Source organism: Temnothorax longispinosus, chromosome 1, assembly GCF_030848805.1.
Source record: "Temnothorax longispinosus isolate EJ_2023e chromosome 1, Tlon_JGU_v1, whole genome shotgun sequence".
NCBI classification, from domain to species: Eukaryota; Metazoa; Arthropoda; class Insecta; order Hymenoptera; family Formicidae; genus Temnothorax; species Temnothorax longispinosus.
The window spans coordinates 12073019-12088787 of record NC_092358.1 but is presented as its reverse complement, the minus strand read 5'-3'; the positions used below and the strand labels follow the sequence as shown (position 1 = coordinate 12088787).

The following is a 15769-nucleotide window of genomic DNA, read 5'->3' as shown; positions in this document are numbered from 1 at the left end:
TTCGTTAAAATTCGATCAATTATTTCCCGAAAAATTCGAAAAACTTCTGATATTGATTCCCAAAAAGATTGGTAACGAAAAATTATTTACTTTATAGCACTCCCCGAGAAATTCTACCCCTACTTTATGTACAATTCTTTGAGATTCGATCATTCGGAACCGGTTTCCAAAAAAATCGGTAACAAAAAATAGTACACTTTATAGCACTCCCCGCGAAATGCTATCCCTACTTCATGTATAATAATTTGAGATTCAATCAATTATTTCCCGAAAAATTAGAAAAATTAAAAAAACCGGTTTCCATAAAGATCGGTAACAAAAACTATACACATTATCCCGTAAAATATATTCTACCCCTACTTCATATACAATTCTTTAAAATTCGGTCAATTATTTCCCGAAAAATTAGAAGAATTAGAAAAACCGGTTTCCAGAAAATTGGTAACAAAAAACTATACACATAGTGGCACTCCCCGGAAAATTCTACCTCTATTTCATATACTTTTGGTAAAAATTCGGTTCAGGGGTTTGGGCTGGGCGTTGATGAGTCAGTCAGTCAGTCAGTCAGGACATCTTCCTTTATATATATAGATTAGAAAAATTGCTAATAATAAAGGGGTTATCGATTTCTATCTAAAAAAATCTACATGATTACTCTAATTTCCGCAAATTTTGAGATATCGAGCTAAATTTTTTTTATGGATAGAGTATCATTGTTGAATTTGGCAATAATCGGTGAAGGGGTTACCGATTTTTGCCTAAAAACTGTACAAGTTATACATGTAATCTTATATATAGGGTATTATTAAAGAAAGGTTATTTTGAATTTGGCGAGAATCGGTGATGTATAGGCCTAAAAAATGTATAGGGTAGACCAAGGCGAATCGGATCAATATAAGTTTTAAGGGCGGTATTCATAGTCGGATCTTATTTCAAGACCGTCTTAAGTAATGTCTTAAGTTGCTAATACGGTCATTTGATTGGCTGGACGGAGTCTTAAGACTGCTTTTGACCAGACTTAATGGTGCGTGTCCACCTGCGAGTAAGAACTCTCGAGAGCAAAAAGAGAGAAAGAGAGAAAGACTCTCGAGAGTCTTTCTCTCTCTCTCTCTTTCTTTTTGCTCTCGAGAGTTCTTACTCGCAGGTGGAGACGCACCATAAGACGATCTTAGATATAAGATCCGACTATAAATACCGCCCTAAGACAGTGTTTGTTGTTGTGTTTCAACCGAGCTGTTTTATCGTGCTAATTAGTAATTAGTACGATAAAACAGCTCGTTTGAAACAAAACACTAACGAAAATTGTCTTGAAACTTATATTGATCCGATTCGCCTCGGTCTACCCTAAAGTTATGGATAGAGTATCGATCATTAAAGATTGTTATTGAATTTGGCGAGGATCGGTGAAGGGATTACCGATTTCTGCTTAAAAAGTTACATGTATAAGTTATACATGTAATTTTTTATATCATTAAAGAGTATCATTAAAAGAAGGTTGGTATTGAATTTGGCGATAATCGGTAAAAGGGTTCTTTCTTTATAAAATTTTGAATTTTTTGAAAAATGTTCATGGTTGCTCTAACTTCCGCCAATTTCAAGATATCGGGCTATTTATAATTCTATTATATTCGTCAGTCTTTTTTACCCTTATTTCATATATAATTCTTTAAGATTTGGTTAATTAGACCCAACTTTATACGCAATTAAAGGTCCATATGCGAAGTCCATATATGGACCATGTAACTTGAAGTCCCAAAGTCAAAATCGATTTGACATTGCATCGATTGTAAAACCCACTTATGCTACTAAGCTAACCCTCTATCAGTTCATAAAAAAATTACATTTAAAATTAAAAAAAGTGTGCAAATTAGAAACTTTCACATTGCTTCCTCTATGAGGAAGCCAAACTAATAAATACTATAAATAATTATGCATCGAATAAAATACAATCTTCTTCATAATAGGAGCTTTGTGAGCGAAATAAAATAGGAGCAATGGTAGCGATCTGTAATGATAAGGAAGCAATATGCAAGTTTCTAATTTTTTAAATATGGAATTGAATATGGAATTGTATATAAATATACTCAATATATATAATAATAAAAGAAATTTATTACATATTTATACAATGTTAGTTAATTATATATGAAATAGTTATAAATAAATCAGTCTTTTATTATTTGACACAAAAATTTTAGTACAAACAATATAATATGCATATCCGTGTTTTAAACGAATATCTATATGGTTTTTTATTATAAGTAAAATTAATTGATTACGGTGGTCTATAAAAAGGTCTTGCTCGAGATAATGTTTATTATTATCAAAAATTGTACTTGGAAAAATTTCAAATGTTTTAGTAATTAATACTGTATTTATGTTTTTAGCTAATAAATTTTTACATTAACGTATAATTTTTTCTATACATTTGCAAATGAAATTCACATCATCAGATGCAAAATTCAAGCCTCCACGATTTTTTAAAATTGTTAATTTAGATTTAAAAGTACTATTGGCTCCATCTAATAGTAGGTAATAGTTCACAGCACTTTTTACAGTGAATTTTACGTTTTAAAATATGAAAAATTGAACCAGCTGTATGTTTAATGATTTCTTCTGCGTATTCAGGAGAATACCAACTTTCACTTTCACTGTAATTATGTTCAAAGATATGATATTTGTTATTTTGCAGAAAAACATTAACTTGAGTGGAAGTAAATTTTACTTCACAAGGAGTGTTTCTTCTCTTTTTTTTTCTCTTTTATCAAAACTTTTAAATTTTTTATTTTTTTTCCTTTGCGTGAGTTTTTGTTATGTGCAGCTGCCATTTTCGATTTTTTATAAGTTGTGAATCTTAAGAATCGATTCCAAGCTTCATCAGAAACGAAGTCTTCTCGAAATATATATTCTGTTTTAAAACCATTCATAAAACGAACTCTTTTTACAGCTTTGTTCTGCGTAAATACATTTTTCCTAAAATTTTAATTCTTTTAATTTATATATAATGTAATTGCATTTTAAAAATAAAAATATTATTTATATTGTAATATTTTGTAATAATATTATCTATATTATATGTATGATAATTCACATATATACTTTATTATTACTGTAAAAGAGAATTAATTACCTTTTTTTACTGTTTGAGTCATTGCTTACACTACTATTATTTAGTTTATGTGAACAAATTTGCTCGTTTAAAGAGCCTTTATCAAAACAATTCACAGGCATCTTTTCTCCACATATCTTAGTCTCTTTATCACAATCTTTATTTAATTCTAAATTTTTCTCTTTTAATATATTATTTTCAGGTTTATTAATACTGCTAACTAATACTCTATCCGTTACTGCCTCTTTGGCAACATTCTCTGTTAACAAATAAGATTGATTTAAATTTATGTTTTCAGGAACAGCTTCTGGTCGTAGTCGTTTTCTGCTTCTTAATTCATCAGAATAATGAAAAAATTTGTCATCAAAGTGGTCGCTGCATATATATGTAGTTTTGAAGTTTGGAGTTGTTGATAAATTTATAGCATCCATCCATTTTTTTCTTAATAATTCATTTTTGGGAAACCTGTTTATATTGAAAATTATAATTTATTAAATATATTTGAAATAACTTTTATTAAATATATATAATTAATTAAATTTTGAGGTTAGAAATATTAATATGTAGATACTTACATGTGAAAACTACGAATGGAATTAGGAGATGCTTCTATTTTACATATCAAGCATTTTTTTGTCATCTTAGAAAATTACGTAAAATGTTACTTAAATAAGAATAAATCCGAATAAAACAAAGGACTTATTTAGTACAATCCTCTAGTAAATGTTAGCCACAATTAAAACAACATATGTAGAATACCAGTACCCCGATTCTGTAACTCTTAAGACCATCGCACACAAAATGCATAGCTTAGCATAAGCATAGCATAAGACCGCTAAACCAATGAGCATCCAGCATAAAGTCGCCATATTGATTTACATAAGATGCTCATTGGTCCAGCGGTCCTATGCTACGCTTATGCTACATAATACGTAAGCATAAGAAAACTGATTGGTCCATACACATGTGCATAAGGAAATAGATCATATGGACCAATCAATTCTCTTATGCTTATGTTTATGCGCTATGCAAGTTTGTCTGGATTTAAGCGGGGAGCACACACACTTCTGCACAACGCATAATGCGTAAGCATAAGGAAATTGATTGGTCTATTTTCTTATGCATATGTGTATGGACCAATCAATTTTCTTATGCTTAAGGCCATTGCACGTAACAAAGTTTTGGTCATAATCGTAAGACCGTAAGAAAATAGACCAATCACAGTCGATTATTCTCCTTGAGCTCGAAGAATAATCGAGTGTGATTGGTCTATTTTCTTATGGCCTTACGATTATGACTAAAGGTGAAATTTCATGGGCAGTGAAAAGCAGCAGCAGATCGTACTGATTGGCTACAAAATAGAGAAGTTCTCGAGTTTCTAGAACTTCTCTATTTTGTAGCCAATCAGTACGATCTGCTGCTGCTTTTTACTGCCCATGAAACTTCACCTTAAAACTTTGTTAAGGCCTTGGCACATAGAAAAACTTAAGCAGTAAAACTCAACCAGTAAGCAAATCAGCCAATCACAGTCAAGAACTTAAGGCACGGCCCTAAGCGGTAGCGAATCCATACTGTTGATTTCTTACTGCTTAAGTTTTACTGCTTAAGTTTTTCTATGTGCCAAGGCCCTTACGTGCAATGGCCTTTACGCATTATGCGTTATGCAGAAGTGTGTTCTCCCCGCTTTACCTTTACACAATGTAGTCCAGTCATTTGGTCGTAAAAGAAGAGGTTACCTGGAAAGTTTTCCGGGAGTTTTGAAAATTGGTAATTTTATATATTTCGATGTGCTCTTTCCGAATTTCAACTTTGCCACCTCGTATCTTTGCCGCTCGTGCCGCCATATTGGAAAAATGACGCCTAAAAGCAGTTTTTTGACAATATCTCCTTTCCGACTCATTCCACGATAAAAACATTTATATACAAAATAAAACTAGAGAAAATTTCCTACAATTTATGTAATAACCTTTTTTTTCGTAAAATTAATAGTTTTGGCATACGAGCGCCGCAAAGTGTAGTTCAACACGCGTTTTGGCCTAAAAACTCATTTCCACACCACCTTGAGGTAGAGTAAGCGGCGCGTTTTTTTTACCGTGGTATCCCCAGTAGGCCTAGTCCACATGCAATTTACTATTCTAAAATTTAGCGCATTCTTCTTCGCTTCGCTGTTCTTGATGGACCAGGTGTTGCGAGTTCATCGTCATTAGTACTGATCGAAACGTCACAGACCGAAATTTCTTCCACATCATCCGCGATGGGATTATCATTTTCATCGCAATCCTCTTCGTTCTCGATTTTATCATACGTTTGCTCGAAAATAGTCTCCGTTTCTTCTTCTTCGTCGCTATCTTGTGATGGAACTTGTGAGTTATCACAGGTACCACTACAATTCGTGCATATAACGGAGCACTAAATAAATAAATAAAAAAGATGTCAAAAAAGATGTCAAAAAGCCTGTGAATGCAGAAAGGCTGGGTTAAAGTGCTCAGTTATATGCACGAATTGTAGTGGTACCCTGTGATAATTAACTCGCAAGTTCCATCACAAGATAGCGACGAAGAGGAAGGAACGGAGACTATTTTCGAGCAAACGTATGATGAAATCGAGAACAAAGAGGATTGCGATGAAACTGATAATCCCATCGCGGATGATGTGGAAGAAATTTCGGTCTGTGACGTTTCGATCAGTACTAATGACGATGAACTCGCAACACCTGGTCCATCAAGAACAGCGAAGCGAAGAAGAATGCGCTAAATTTTAGAATAGTGAATTGCATGTGGACTAGGCCTACTGGGGATACCACGGTAAAAAAAACGCGCCGCTTACTCTACCTCAAGGTGGTGTGGAAATGAGTTTTTAGGCCAAAACGCGTGTTGAACTACACTTTGCGGCGCTCGTATGCCAAAACTATTAATTTTACGAAAAAAAAGGTTATTACATAAATTGTAGGAAATTTTCTCTAGTTTTATTTTGTATATAAATGTTTTTATCGTGGAATGAGTCGGAAAGGAGATATTGTCAAAAAACTGCTTTTAGGCGTCATTTTTCCAATATGGCGGCACGAGCGGCAAAGATACGAGGTGGCAAAGTTGAAATTCGGAAAGAGCACATCGAAATATATAAAATTACCAATTTTTAAAACTCCTGGAAAACTTTCCAGGTAAAACTACCAAATGACTGGACTAATGGGTGCGTTCAGCCGATACTCCGCTAGCCTAGCAATGGCCTAGTTTACACCGATCTCTTGATACGCGTATCAAATAGTATATTTGAACTGATCAGCCAATAATCAGACTTATTTACTAGTTATTTACTATTTAATACGCGTATCAAGTGATCGGTGTAAACTAGGCCAATCGTGAGCAGTCGCTCGTTTTCGCTCGTTTCCTCTCCTTTGACCCAATGGAGTATCGGCTGAACGCACCCAATCAGCGATCCAAGCAATGCAGCGCTCAAAACAGACCGTATACCGTATTGTCCTCTGAAATGCTCTGAAAGAGAAAGGAGCTAAGAAATATAAGAAGTGATTCTCTTCCGTGCTATAATGTCCACAATTTTTCGATTCTCTTTGGAAAAAAAACCAAAAAATCGTGAACATAAAGGCCTTCACACACGAATCGACGGAAGACGTAAGACGTAAATCGTAAGGAAATCCACCAATCAGAGTCGACTATTCCCCTCTTCAAGAGGGAAGAAGAGGGGAATAGTCGACTCTGATTGGTGGATTTCCTTACGATTTACGTCTTACGTCTTCCGTCGATTCGTGTGTAAAGGCCTTAACACGGAATAGTAGGTACTACAAAATTGTGAACATATCACAAAGTCGTGGACATAGCACAAAAGAGAACCATAAAATCGTGGACATTAATTTCACAATAAATTCTTTATTTTAGATAGTTAAATTGAATCGATTTAATTACGGGGAGGGAGGGGATTTTACTACTCCAACGGGAACTGTATTCTGTATTCTGTATTCAGTCGGACAAATCTAGCGAGAAGCGCGCGGCGAACGGCCGACAGTGCCGACACGTAAACGTCATAAACGCGAAAAAGCGATTGGACTGGATTGCACGGGGAAGCCGAAGATCGAAACCGATAATTGATATCCTACTCGGGCTTCCGCGGACTCGGATGACGTTGGCACGCGCGCAACGACGGTGCCGAGCATCCCGCATATTATATCTGCGCCGTCGGAGATTGCTCGTCTCGCGACGATCTCGGTTATCTTGACATTCTTAACCTTTCTTCCAATCTCGCAACGGTACGTCACGTCGTCTCTCGTACAGTTGTCATCGATTTATTATCCCACCGTTCACGCTACTCGTGTATATACATACGTGCATGTCATGTCGGGCAAGAGATGAGCTCGAAAGGCAAAGGTACAGAGGCTGGAACGATCGCATATAGCGAAAGTAATTAACGCCACTCCGTACCGCGCAGCTTGGCTTGTTTGTGTCAAGACTGTCAGGAGATGACACGCGTTTATTTTCCGATTTCCCTGCTTTGCGACGATAATCGGCAGTTACAGTTTCGGCGAGAGCACTACGCGAATTAACGCGAGGATACAATCGAGATATCTGAAGTGTTAAAAATCGTTACATGACGCGTATATGTGTTTACCTCTGTAGGATCGTGATTCGTGATAAATTCAATAAGCTGCGTATGTCATTCGAGAGTATTGGAGTTACTTGGAGTGAAAATTGTGTGTACAAAGTTTGAAAACAAATCAAGGATCTCTTTTGTGTATGTACTACATTAATTTGACGTTATTTGTTATATTTTCAGTGTCTGTAATGTGACACAAACGGAAACCATCTGTTCAAAATGGCAGCGATTTGTTCCGGACGACCTGGTTGGTTAGGGAAGCTCGGAATAGCATTGCTAGCCACATGGTTTTTGATACTGATTATATCCATCGTTCATATATTCAAGTCTAACTCGTTGTTAAGCCATGATACTGACACTGCCAACAAAGAGAACACTCAACGCCTAACACAAATGGTTAACGACTTTGAAATTCTAAAGAAGCAGAACGATGCATTAAAGAACTTTATATTAGGGTATGTTTGCGTACAGCACATTATGTATATATGTATGTAAAAAATAAATGGGAAAGTTCAGCAACACTGAAAATGCAAAAAATTTGAAACAGAGTACTACGATCTTTTCGTTGTATAGACTAACATAATTTTCAGAGAGGGATCGAAATCTATACAAGGGGACCACTTAGGCTCCATGCAAGACAAGCTTGAGAAAGCGTCGGTCTATTATGACTTGATAGATCATCAAGATGGATCAAAACATGGTGTTCCCTCTTCAGAATATGAGGAACTGCGACGGCGATTGAGGAACGACGTTCAGGAGATGTGGTAAATATGATAATAACTGATCAGACATTAAAACAAATTATGCTTAACATGTTACATGAAAAATTACGTGCTTAGTTTTACATTACAGGTATTACATTAGCGCCGAGTTGAATAAGTTCAAGAAGCACATTGATGAATTCACGTATGATCAAAGAGAAAAGGAAATACAGGATGTGATGAAAAATGCATGGGAGCATAAAAAGTCACTTATAATAAATATCGATAAATTAAAGAAGGCAGATGGTTACGATGAATGGCGGGAAAAAGAAGCAAAAGATTTATCTGATCTAGTTCAGAAACGATTTAGGTAATGCATTTTGCACGATATGATATAATCTATTAAAGTATTTAATATATCAAAATTAAGCTATTTTAGTCTTGCTAACCTAATCTAGCTACCCTTATATTTACTTTAAAGGTATCTACAAAATCCTGCTGATTGTAATAAGGCAAAGAAGCTGATATGTAGTTTAAATAAAGGTTGTGGTTTTGGCTGTCAGGTAAGAAAATTAAATTATGATAATCAAGTCGTTAAATAATGAAATAAAATGAGTGTATTCTTTTTCTGCAGATTCATCACATCACGTACTGCTTTTTAGTGGCTTACGGTACAGAAAGAACATTAGTAATGAAATCTAAAGGGTGGAGATATCACAAAGATGGCTGGGAATCTGTTTTTAAACCCCTCAGCGACACTTGTTTATCTACAACCGGTACTTCACATTCTAATTGGCCTGGAGATTCCTCTAAACAAGTAATATCACTGCCAATTGTAGACAACGTTTATCCTAAACCAAGGTCCCAGCCACCCAGCGTACCTGCAGACTTAGCGCCAAGACTGGAGAAGATTCACGGTCATCCTCTAGTTTGGTGGGTAGGACAAGTGTTAAAATATTTAATGCGACCTCAAGATCATGTAAAGAGGACGCTGGAGAAGGCGAAAGAGAAGCTTGGTTTTAAAAAACCTATCGTCGGTGTTCATGTGCGTAGAACAGACAAAGTAGGCACCGAGGCAGCTTATCATGACATAGATGAATATATGATTAAAGTGGAACAATATTTTGATCAACTTGAAACGAAGCCGGACGTGAAGAGAGTCTTTTTAGCTAGTGACGATCCGAAAGTGATAACAACATCTAGGAAACGTTATCCGAATTACGAAATAATAGGTGATCCAGAAATCGCCGAGACGGCGTCCGTAGCAAAACGATATTCGGATACTTCGTTGCAGGGTATAATTATCGATATCCACCTTCTGTCGGAATGCGATTACTTGGTATGCACGTTCAGTTCTCAAGTATGTCGCGTCGCATATGAGTTGATGCAAACCTTTTACGCAGACGCGTATGATAGATTTACATCCCTCGACGATATATATTATTATGGAGGACAAAATCCACATCCCCATGTAGCTATTTTAGATCATAAGCCGAGGAAGAATGGAGAGTTAGAGCTAAAAGCCGGTGACTTGATCGATGTTTTTGGTAATCATTGGGATGGTTTCTCCAAGGGCTACAACATCAGAACTAGCATGACAGGATTATTTCCTAGTTTCAAAGTTAAAAATCCTGTTGATGCCGTAGATTTCCCCAAATATTCAAATATTCCTCTGTTGGGAAAGGACGATTAAATCAGAATGGTCGAGCCAAGTCATTCTCTGACAAAATGCAGTTCCAAGTGAATTGTTATTTCTTTGGATCAAATTCTTAAGATATTAGCAAAGATGACATTGCACGATGTATATGTTTTGCTATTTGTAAACTACAATGTTAATGCTTGTAAATTGTCACAAATTAGTAAATTGTCCATGACTTGTAAAATAACAGATTATATCTGTCTTTTGTATGATTATGCTTTTGACTTTAGAACGATTAAAAGTGTGATTTTTCTTGAATAGCCCAATAGAGATACCATTTTCCAAACATTTTGAAATCTTATATATGAAGTTATAATATAAGTTTATATTATATAAATAGAATCATTATATTTTTGAAAATATAATGACTCAAAATATGTAATATTCCAATGTTCTTAATATTTTATTAGCAAATCGAATTTGTTCTGTATATGTATACATAGATGTAGTATATAGGGTAGGTATCACCTAATTCGCGCCCACTATTCACACAGCGATATAGAATATCAAAAATTGAGTCAAAAAGTCAGGACTTTTGAAAGTCAGGACTTTTTTTGAATGGCTCAGGAGCCATTTCTTTCTATTATGCCATCTTTTAGCCGGCTGTACGTCAGTGAGCTGTGCACCTGGTAGTATGAGTGAGTGCACACTACCAGGCGCGCGACTCACTGACCTACGCCCAGCTAAAAGACAGTGTTGATTGGATTGACTTCACTCAATAATTAATGCTTTACTAAGCATTATAGAAAAAAATGGTTCAAGACTTTTCGACTCAATTTTTGATATATTGCTGTATAAATAGTGAGCGCGAATTAGGTGATATACCCTATATAAAGATGTTCTATATATACATAGATATACATAGATGTTCCAGATGATATTTTAATATTAGATGTAACAGACTGAAAAAAGGTTTATAGTGCGTATAAAAATACCCGATGTTTGTGCCAATGCATTATCATGATCATGAAACATTGTTTACATTGACGAGATGTCCTTGGAAAATACGTAAAAAATAGAATTTTGTTATTTATGGCGCGCTCTATTATACTTTGTAAATAAATTCATTAAATTACTTCGCTTGCAAATGATTTGTATCAATGTTTATCACAACAATCGAATTGTACAATATAGAATATCCCAGAAAGCGTTTGTATATTTTGATGAAATAGAGTGATTTTCAAATAAGTTTCTTATATAATGACATAGTACACACGTTGTATATTTCTATATAAAATATAATATTAAATTGGGAAAAATAATTTTACAAAATTTTTCCCTAATGTCACTAAATTTTATTCCCTCAATGCAATGCTTTACTATGAAAATTTCTTTGTATAATTGTTACAAATTAAATGAATCTAAAAACATAAGAAAAATTATGAAAATATTTTTGACAAATACTTGTATTTTTAAATACATATATGTACTTTGCAAGGTATACTATTATACTATTATATAGTTTAACGGTAGTGGAACCCCCTGTAAGGGGGCGGCACCTACTGCCTCCATACACTTTCCACGTGAGACGAGTTGCCACATGCGTTTACAATTTTCCACGCGTGGAAAGTCTACGCATGTACGTACTTTAAAAATGAGTTTTTTCACGCATGGAAAGTTCACGCATGTAATCAAAAACATCCACATCGCGTCATGGCTGCATCAATCGCGTTGTGGCATTTTCACACTATTATGTGAAGTTAGTCCAAGCACATTGACTTTATAAACTTTTTTTTGTCCAAAATAATTGTTGGTATTTTGTTGGAATTTGTTGGACTAATTAGAGAATTTGTTGGTTGCCCAGTTTTTGGAAAATTAAAAACAAAATTTTGAACGTGAAGTTAGCCCCAAAAGTCTTATTTTTCAACGATTTTAATTTTTTAGGAGTGTAATCGAAGCGTAATTTTTGTCAGCGATGACGCTGGATATTAAACAATTTCAACTTTATTTCTTTGACGCTAGCGTCACAGCGAAACCACGTTCACTCTGTTGACGCTCATTTTCAGCGTCTCATGAATTTGCACCTTTACCCAGTCCTACAATTTGTTGGTTTGCGGTTTCGTAGAAAAAATCGAAAAACCGTACGCGCACTGGGCTCTGGACTGGGGGCACATGCGGCACATCCCTGGCGGAAAAAATTTCTATGAATAACTACAAAATTTAACTAGAAATAGAAATTTGTACATTTTTGTTGAAATATTTAATTTTTTGTAGAAATGGTTATTTTTTGTAGAAATATCTACGAAATAGTACCACAAATTACAATGTTCTCAAATCAAGAAATTATTGCAAGTAGTATTTTATGAAAAACAACAATTTATAAAAAATAGTACAAAGATCTACAAATTTTAAAAATTTAAGAAGAAACAAAATCTTAAAAAATTAAAACATCTGCTTGTAGAATACTACAAAAATTTACAAAAGTGTTCCAATTCTAGCATTTTCATGTAGGATTTTGTAGTACTTCTTAAATTCATGTAGAATTTAATAGATTCTGGCAATTATATATATTTTATAGTTTTTTAAATTTTGTAGAAATATTTCCGCCAGGGATGCGCAGGCTCCGTAGTCACACACGCATGCAAAAGTGCGCGAATTTGAAACGTATGTATACTTATAATGCATATCACTTATCTTTCAATGATGAATATATCTTATATAATATATCAAAGTATATGCGTGGGCGGGGGGGGGGGCCTTCGCCCTCTCCTGCACCCCCTATGCATGTGCTTTATAATTTTGCTTTACAACTTAACTGTAATTTAAGTTGTATAAAGCGAGGTCCACGCTGCCTACCGGCGAAGGTGAATGCGGGAGGGGAGGCCGCAGGCCCCCCTTGCACTCCGCGCGCGCGCGCGCGCGTGTGTGTGTGTGTGTGTGTGTGTGTGCATAACATCTATAATTTAATATCGTCTGGATAGTCAAGATAAACTAATAAAATCTATTAGTTTTATTGAATTATTTCATTCTTCACATTTGACAATGTATAAAATTAAAAATAGATATTCTTGTTGCATTTTAATATGGCACTAATAAATAATCCCATGAGGTGTAATCATAGTCTTATTATTGCATGACTCTAATTGCAGTTTTAAGATTGTTGCAATAACCAAAACGACCTGTAATTCGCTAAGCAATAGGCAACCAAATGACCAGGAGTTTAACCAACGACACCTGCTAATCCTGCTAATCTAAAAACTGAAAGAGTAATACTGCATTTCTTCTAATTCGGTTTTAACATAAATTTTTTTTATTAAGCGGTCTGATAGATCATGGCATACTTTCTTTGTAAACTTTTTAAATTTTTGCAATATCTTCAAAATTGAAGAAAATATAGTACACGAAAATGTGCTGTGACAAGAAACTTTAGCAAGCTATAACTTCCTCAAATTTAGGTTTTTTTTTAATTCAAAAAGTACTAAAAATCGGCTTAGATTCTCTACATTAATTATGGATACCGCTTAATAAACAAAAAATATGTTAAAACCGAATTAATTGATGCTGTGTGTGTGAACTGTGCTTACCTGTATTTTTTTTTCTAAATTCAAAACAATCGGGAAATCACCTAGAGTACATTGGATTCCAGCAGTTATTCGCATTCGTGGTCTTATATCAAGTTCAATGAAAATGTAGAAATTAGTCCAATTAATCTCCGTAGCAATTTCTTTACACTCTTTTTTACGACATATCTAATATTGGAAATACGTGCATTTTCATTGAAACTGCATAGCTTCTTCCAACGCCCTGAATCCATTTCTCACTCAATCGTTGTATGATTCACAGAAAGAAATGAAATTCTTCGGTTCGAAATTGCAGGTGAGATTATTACATTCGTATGTTTTAAATAGACTCGGTTCGGAATTAAATAGTTCACTCTAAATCGGATATTCGCTGCATTCAAAAAATATAGATTAAGTGAATTTGTCGCTTCTGTTCGTTGAATTGGAAAAATTTCTCGCAGAATCAAGAATCGTCGAAGAAAAATGTCTTGTTGGTCCTTTTCATAAAAGCATTATAACCAATTGCAATGTCTCGTTGGTAGGCGATTGAATTGTCGAGCAATAACTGGATCATCCAGCGCACTAAAATGAAGTATTTGACTGATTGCATCGAATCCACATGTATTTTCAACAAATATTGTTATTCCTTCGAATTTTACTGATTTTGATATAACGACAGCAAAAATCCTTTTTTTTGTGGCACTTTTATTTGATTAATGACTTTTATTTTCAGGTATGGTTTAAAATAATTACTTGGTGATGCTTGAGGTTTGTCACTATTACTAATTATTGTTTTTCTTGTCTTTTTTTTTTATTTTCGTAAGCATCTATTTTGTTGTTTTCTTCAATCAGTTCTTGCACGCTCATTTGGATTTGTGATGTTTACATATGCGAGTGGTCAAGTAGTGGTGTACTTGAAAAAGCAGGAATCGCAGAAACTGGTGAAGAGATATTATCAATAAAGAATGACTGATCTCCTTTGAGTAGTCCGTTTATTATCCAGAAATAGATTCTTATCAATAAGCTCTAGCATATCTTCACTTTTTAAATTCAACAATTTGGAAACAAATGTCGGGTTTTGTAGGCCTTCAGTTTTAGAATCAAACTTAGAATCATGTTGTTTATTGTTGGGACAATTGTTGGTAGTTGGTGAAATCACTATAGATATAATAGGGTAGACCGGGGCACGTTGTCACACGGGGCACGTTGTCACATCGGCTTTATTTAAAAAACTAATAACCAGAGAGCAGTACCCGTCATTCCCAAAACGTGTTAGTGTATGCCCATCTTTGGTGTGTTTACAGTGTTGAGATTGCTCCAGCCGTGTTGACGTAAAATCAACTTGAAAGTTTTTTGCGACCTTAAGTAAAATTTTATTGTCTAATATTCAACGTACTGGACATGAAGCTTATGTTTTTTCAGAATAGACCTTTATATTATCGTAAAGTATGTACTTTTATCTACCGCGTGCAATACCTAATCTTATGAATATCTCAAACGTGTCGGCCATAAGGCTGTTTGAAGTAAAAAAATGCCCTCGGAGCACGTTGTCACGACGTTGATGGGAATCTCGTGCGAATCTTCGGATGACGATAACGAGTAAAAATATTTTATGTTTAATCACCGACATGATTATTAAAAAAAAAATGTGTATCAATAAGTTACGCATTCGAGTGGAATTCTTGTATTTAGATTAAGACGAAAACTTCGTGCTTTTTGTACTTTTTTGAAATAAAATAAATGTTTCTGTGAAGGATTTTACTTTTTTACATTGCAGCGCACTATAATATATTGATATTTACGTTGAATACAGTTTGGATAACATTTTGCATGCAATTACATTTGATGTGACAACGTGCCCCGGTCACCGGGCACGTTGTCACAAGCGACCTGTCGTTATTTATTGTTATGTAACAACTGTAGAGTAACAATCACACAAAATTCGATACTGTCCAATTGAAGCTGAGGGTTCACTCGAAATTTTGGCATATCAAAGTACTCTTAAATATTGAATGTAAAAAATACAAAAAATATTGAACCAAATGTGTGACAACGTGCCCCGGTCTACCCTACCATCAGCATATTCTTTGTCTGACTTGCTCTCCATTTTAAATTTGAATTGTCAATTTGATGGATATTTTCGTTGCGTGATGAG

The 15769-nt window shown here is 34.7% G+C and overlaps 2 protein-coding genes and 1 long non-coding RNA gene across 5 annotated transcripts; 2 read left to right on the top strand and 1 right to left on the bottom strand.

Moving 5' to 3' along the window:
• The first annotated feature begins 1145 nt into the window (after positions 1 to 1145).
• Positions 1146 to 2120, top strand: LOC139810480 (uncharacterized). The gene is made up of 2 exons (XR_011731370.1): positions 1146 to 1494; positions 1672 to 2120. It is a non-coding gene; the product is annotated as an uncharacterized lncRNA (long non-coding RNA).
• Positions 2121 to 2610: 490 nt separating this feature from the next.
• On the bottom strand, positions 2611 to 3867 carry LOC139810475 (uncharacterized). The gene is made up of 3 exons (XM_071774070.1): positions 3685 to 3867; positions 3131 to 3574; positions 2611 to 2973 (listed from the first exon to the last, which is right to left on the bottom strand). The coding sequence occupies exons 1-3, from the start codon at positions 3747 to 3749 to the stop codon at positions 2727 to 2729; spliced, it is 756 nt and encodes a 251-aa protein (XP_071630171.1). The 5' UTR covers positions 3750 to 3867; the 3' UTR covers positions 2611 to 2726.
• Positions 3868 to 6915: 3048 nt separating this feature from the next.
• Positions 6916 to 11202, top strand: Fuct6 (alpha-(1,6)-fucosyltransferase 8). Of its 3 annotated transcripts, none has more exons than XM_071771341.1 (6): positions 6916 to 7370; positions 7895 to 8169; positions 8305 to 8478; positions 8567 to 8785; positions 8897 to 8978; positions 9050 to 11202. In XM_071771341.1, exons 2-6 carry the CDS (start codon positions 7934 to 7936, stop codon positions 10106 to 10108), a joined length of 1770 nt encoding a protein of 589 aa, XP_071627442.1. In that variant the 5' UTR covers positions 6916 to 7370; positions 7895 to 7933; the 3' UTR covers positions 10109 to 11202. The 3 variants fall into 3 exon arrangements, with proteins under 3 accessions (XP_071627442.1, XP_071627451.1, XP_071627432.1); XM_071771350.1 differs by having other exon boundaries at positions 6916 to 7488; XM_071771331.1 differs by having other exon boundaries at positions 6916 to 7811.
• Positions 11203 to 15769: the final 4567 nt, after the last annotated feature.

Bases quoted from the DNA above. Each gene is read 5' to 3' on its own strand.
- LOC139810475 (XM_071774070.1), bottom strand. From the start codon at position 3,749: ATGACAAAAAAATGCTTGATATGTAAAATAGAAGCATCTCCTAATTCC. The intron at 3,575-3,684 runs GTAAGTATCTAC...CAATATAAACAG, and splicing joins TCCATTCGTAGTTTTCACAT to GTTTCCCAAAAATGAATTAT. The intron at 2,974-3,130 runs GTAATTAATTCT...TTAAAATTTTAG, and splicing joins GACTCAAACAGTAAAAAAAG to GAAAAATGTATTTACGCAGA.
- Fuct6 (XM_071771341.1), top strand. From the start codon at position 7,934: ATGGCAGCGATTTGTTCCGGACGACCTGGTTGGTTAGGGAAGCTCGGA. The intron at 8,479-8,566 runs GTAAATATGATA...TTTACATTACAG, and splicing joins AACGACGTTCAGGAGATGTG to GTATTACATTAGCGCCGAGT. The intron at 8,979-9,049 runs GTAAGAAAATTA...CTTTTTCTGCAG, and splicing joins GTTGTGGTTTTGGCTGTCAG to ATTCATCACATCACGTACTG.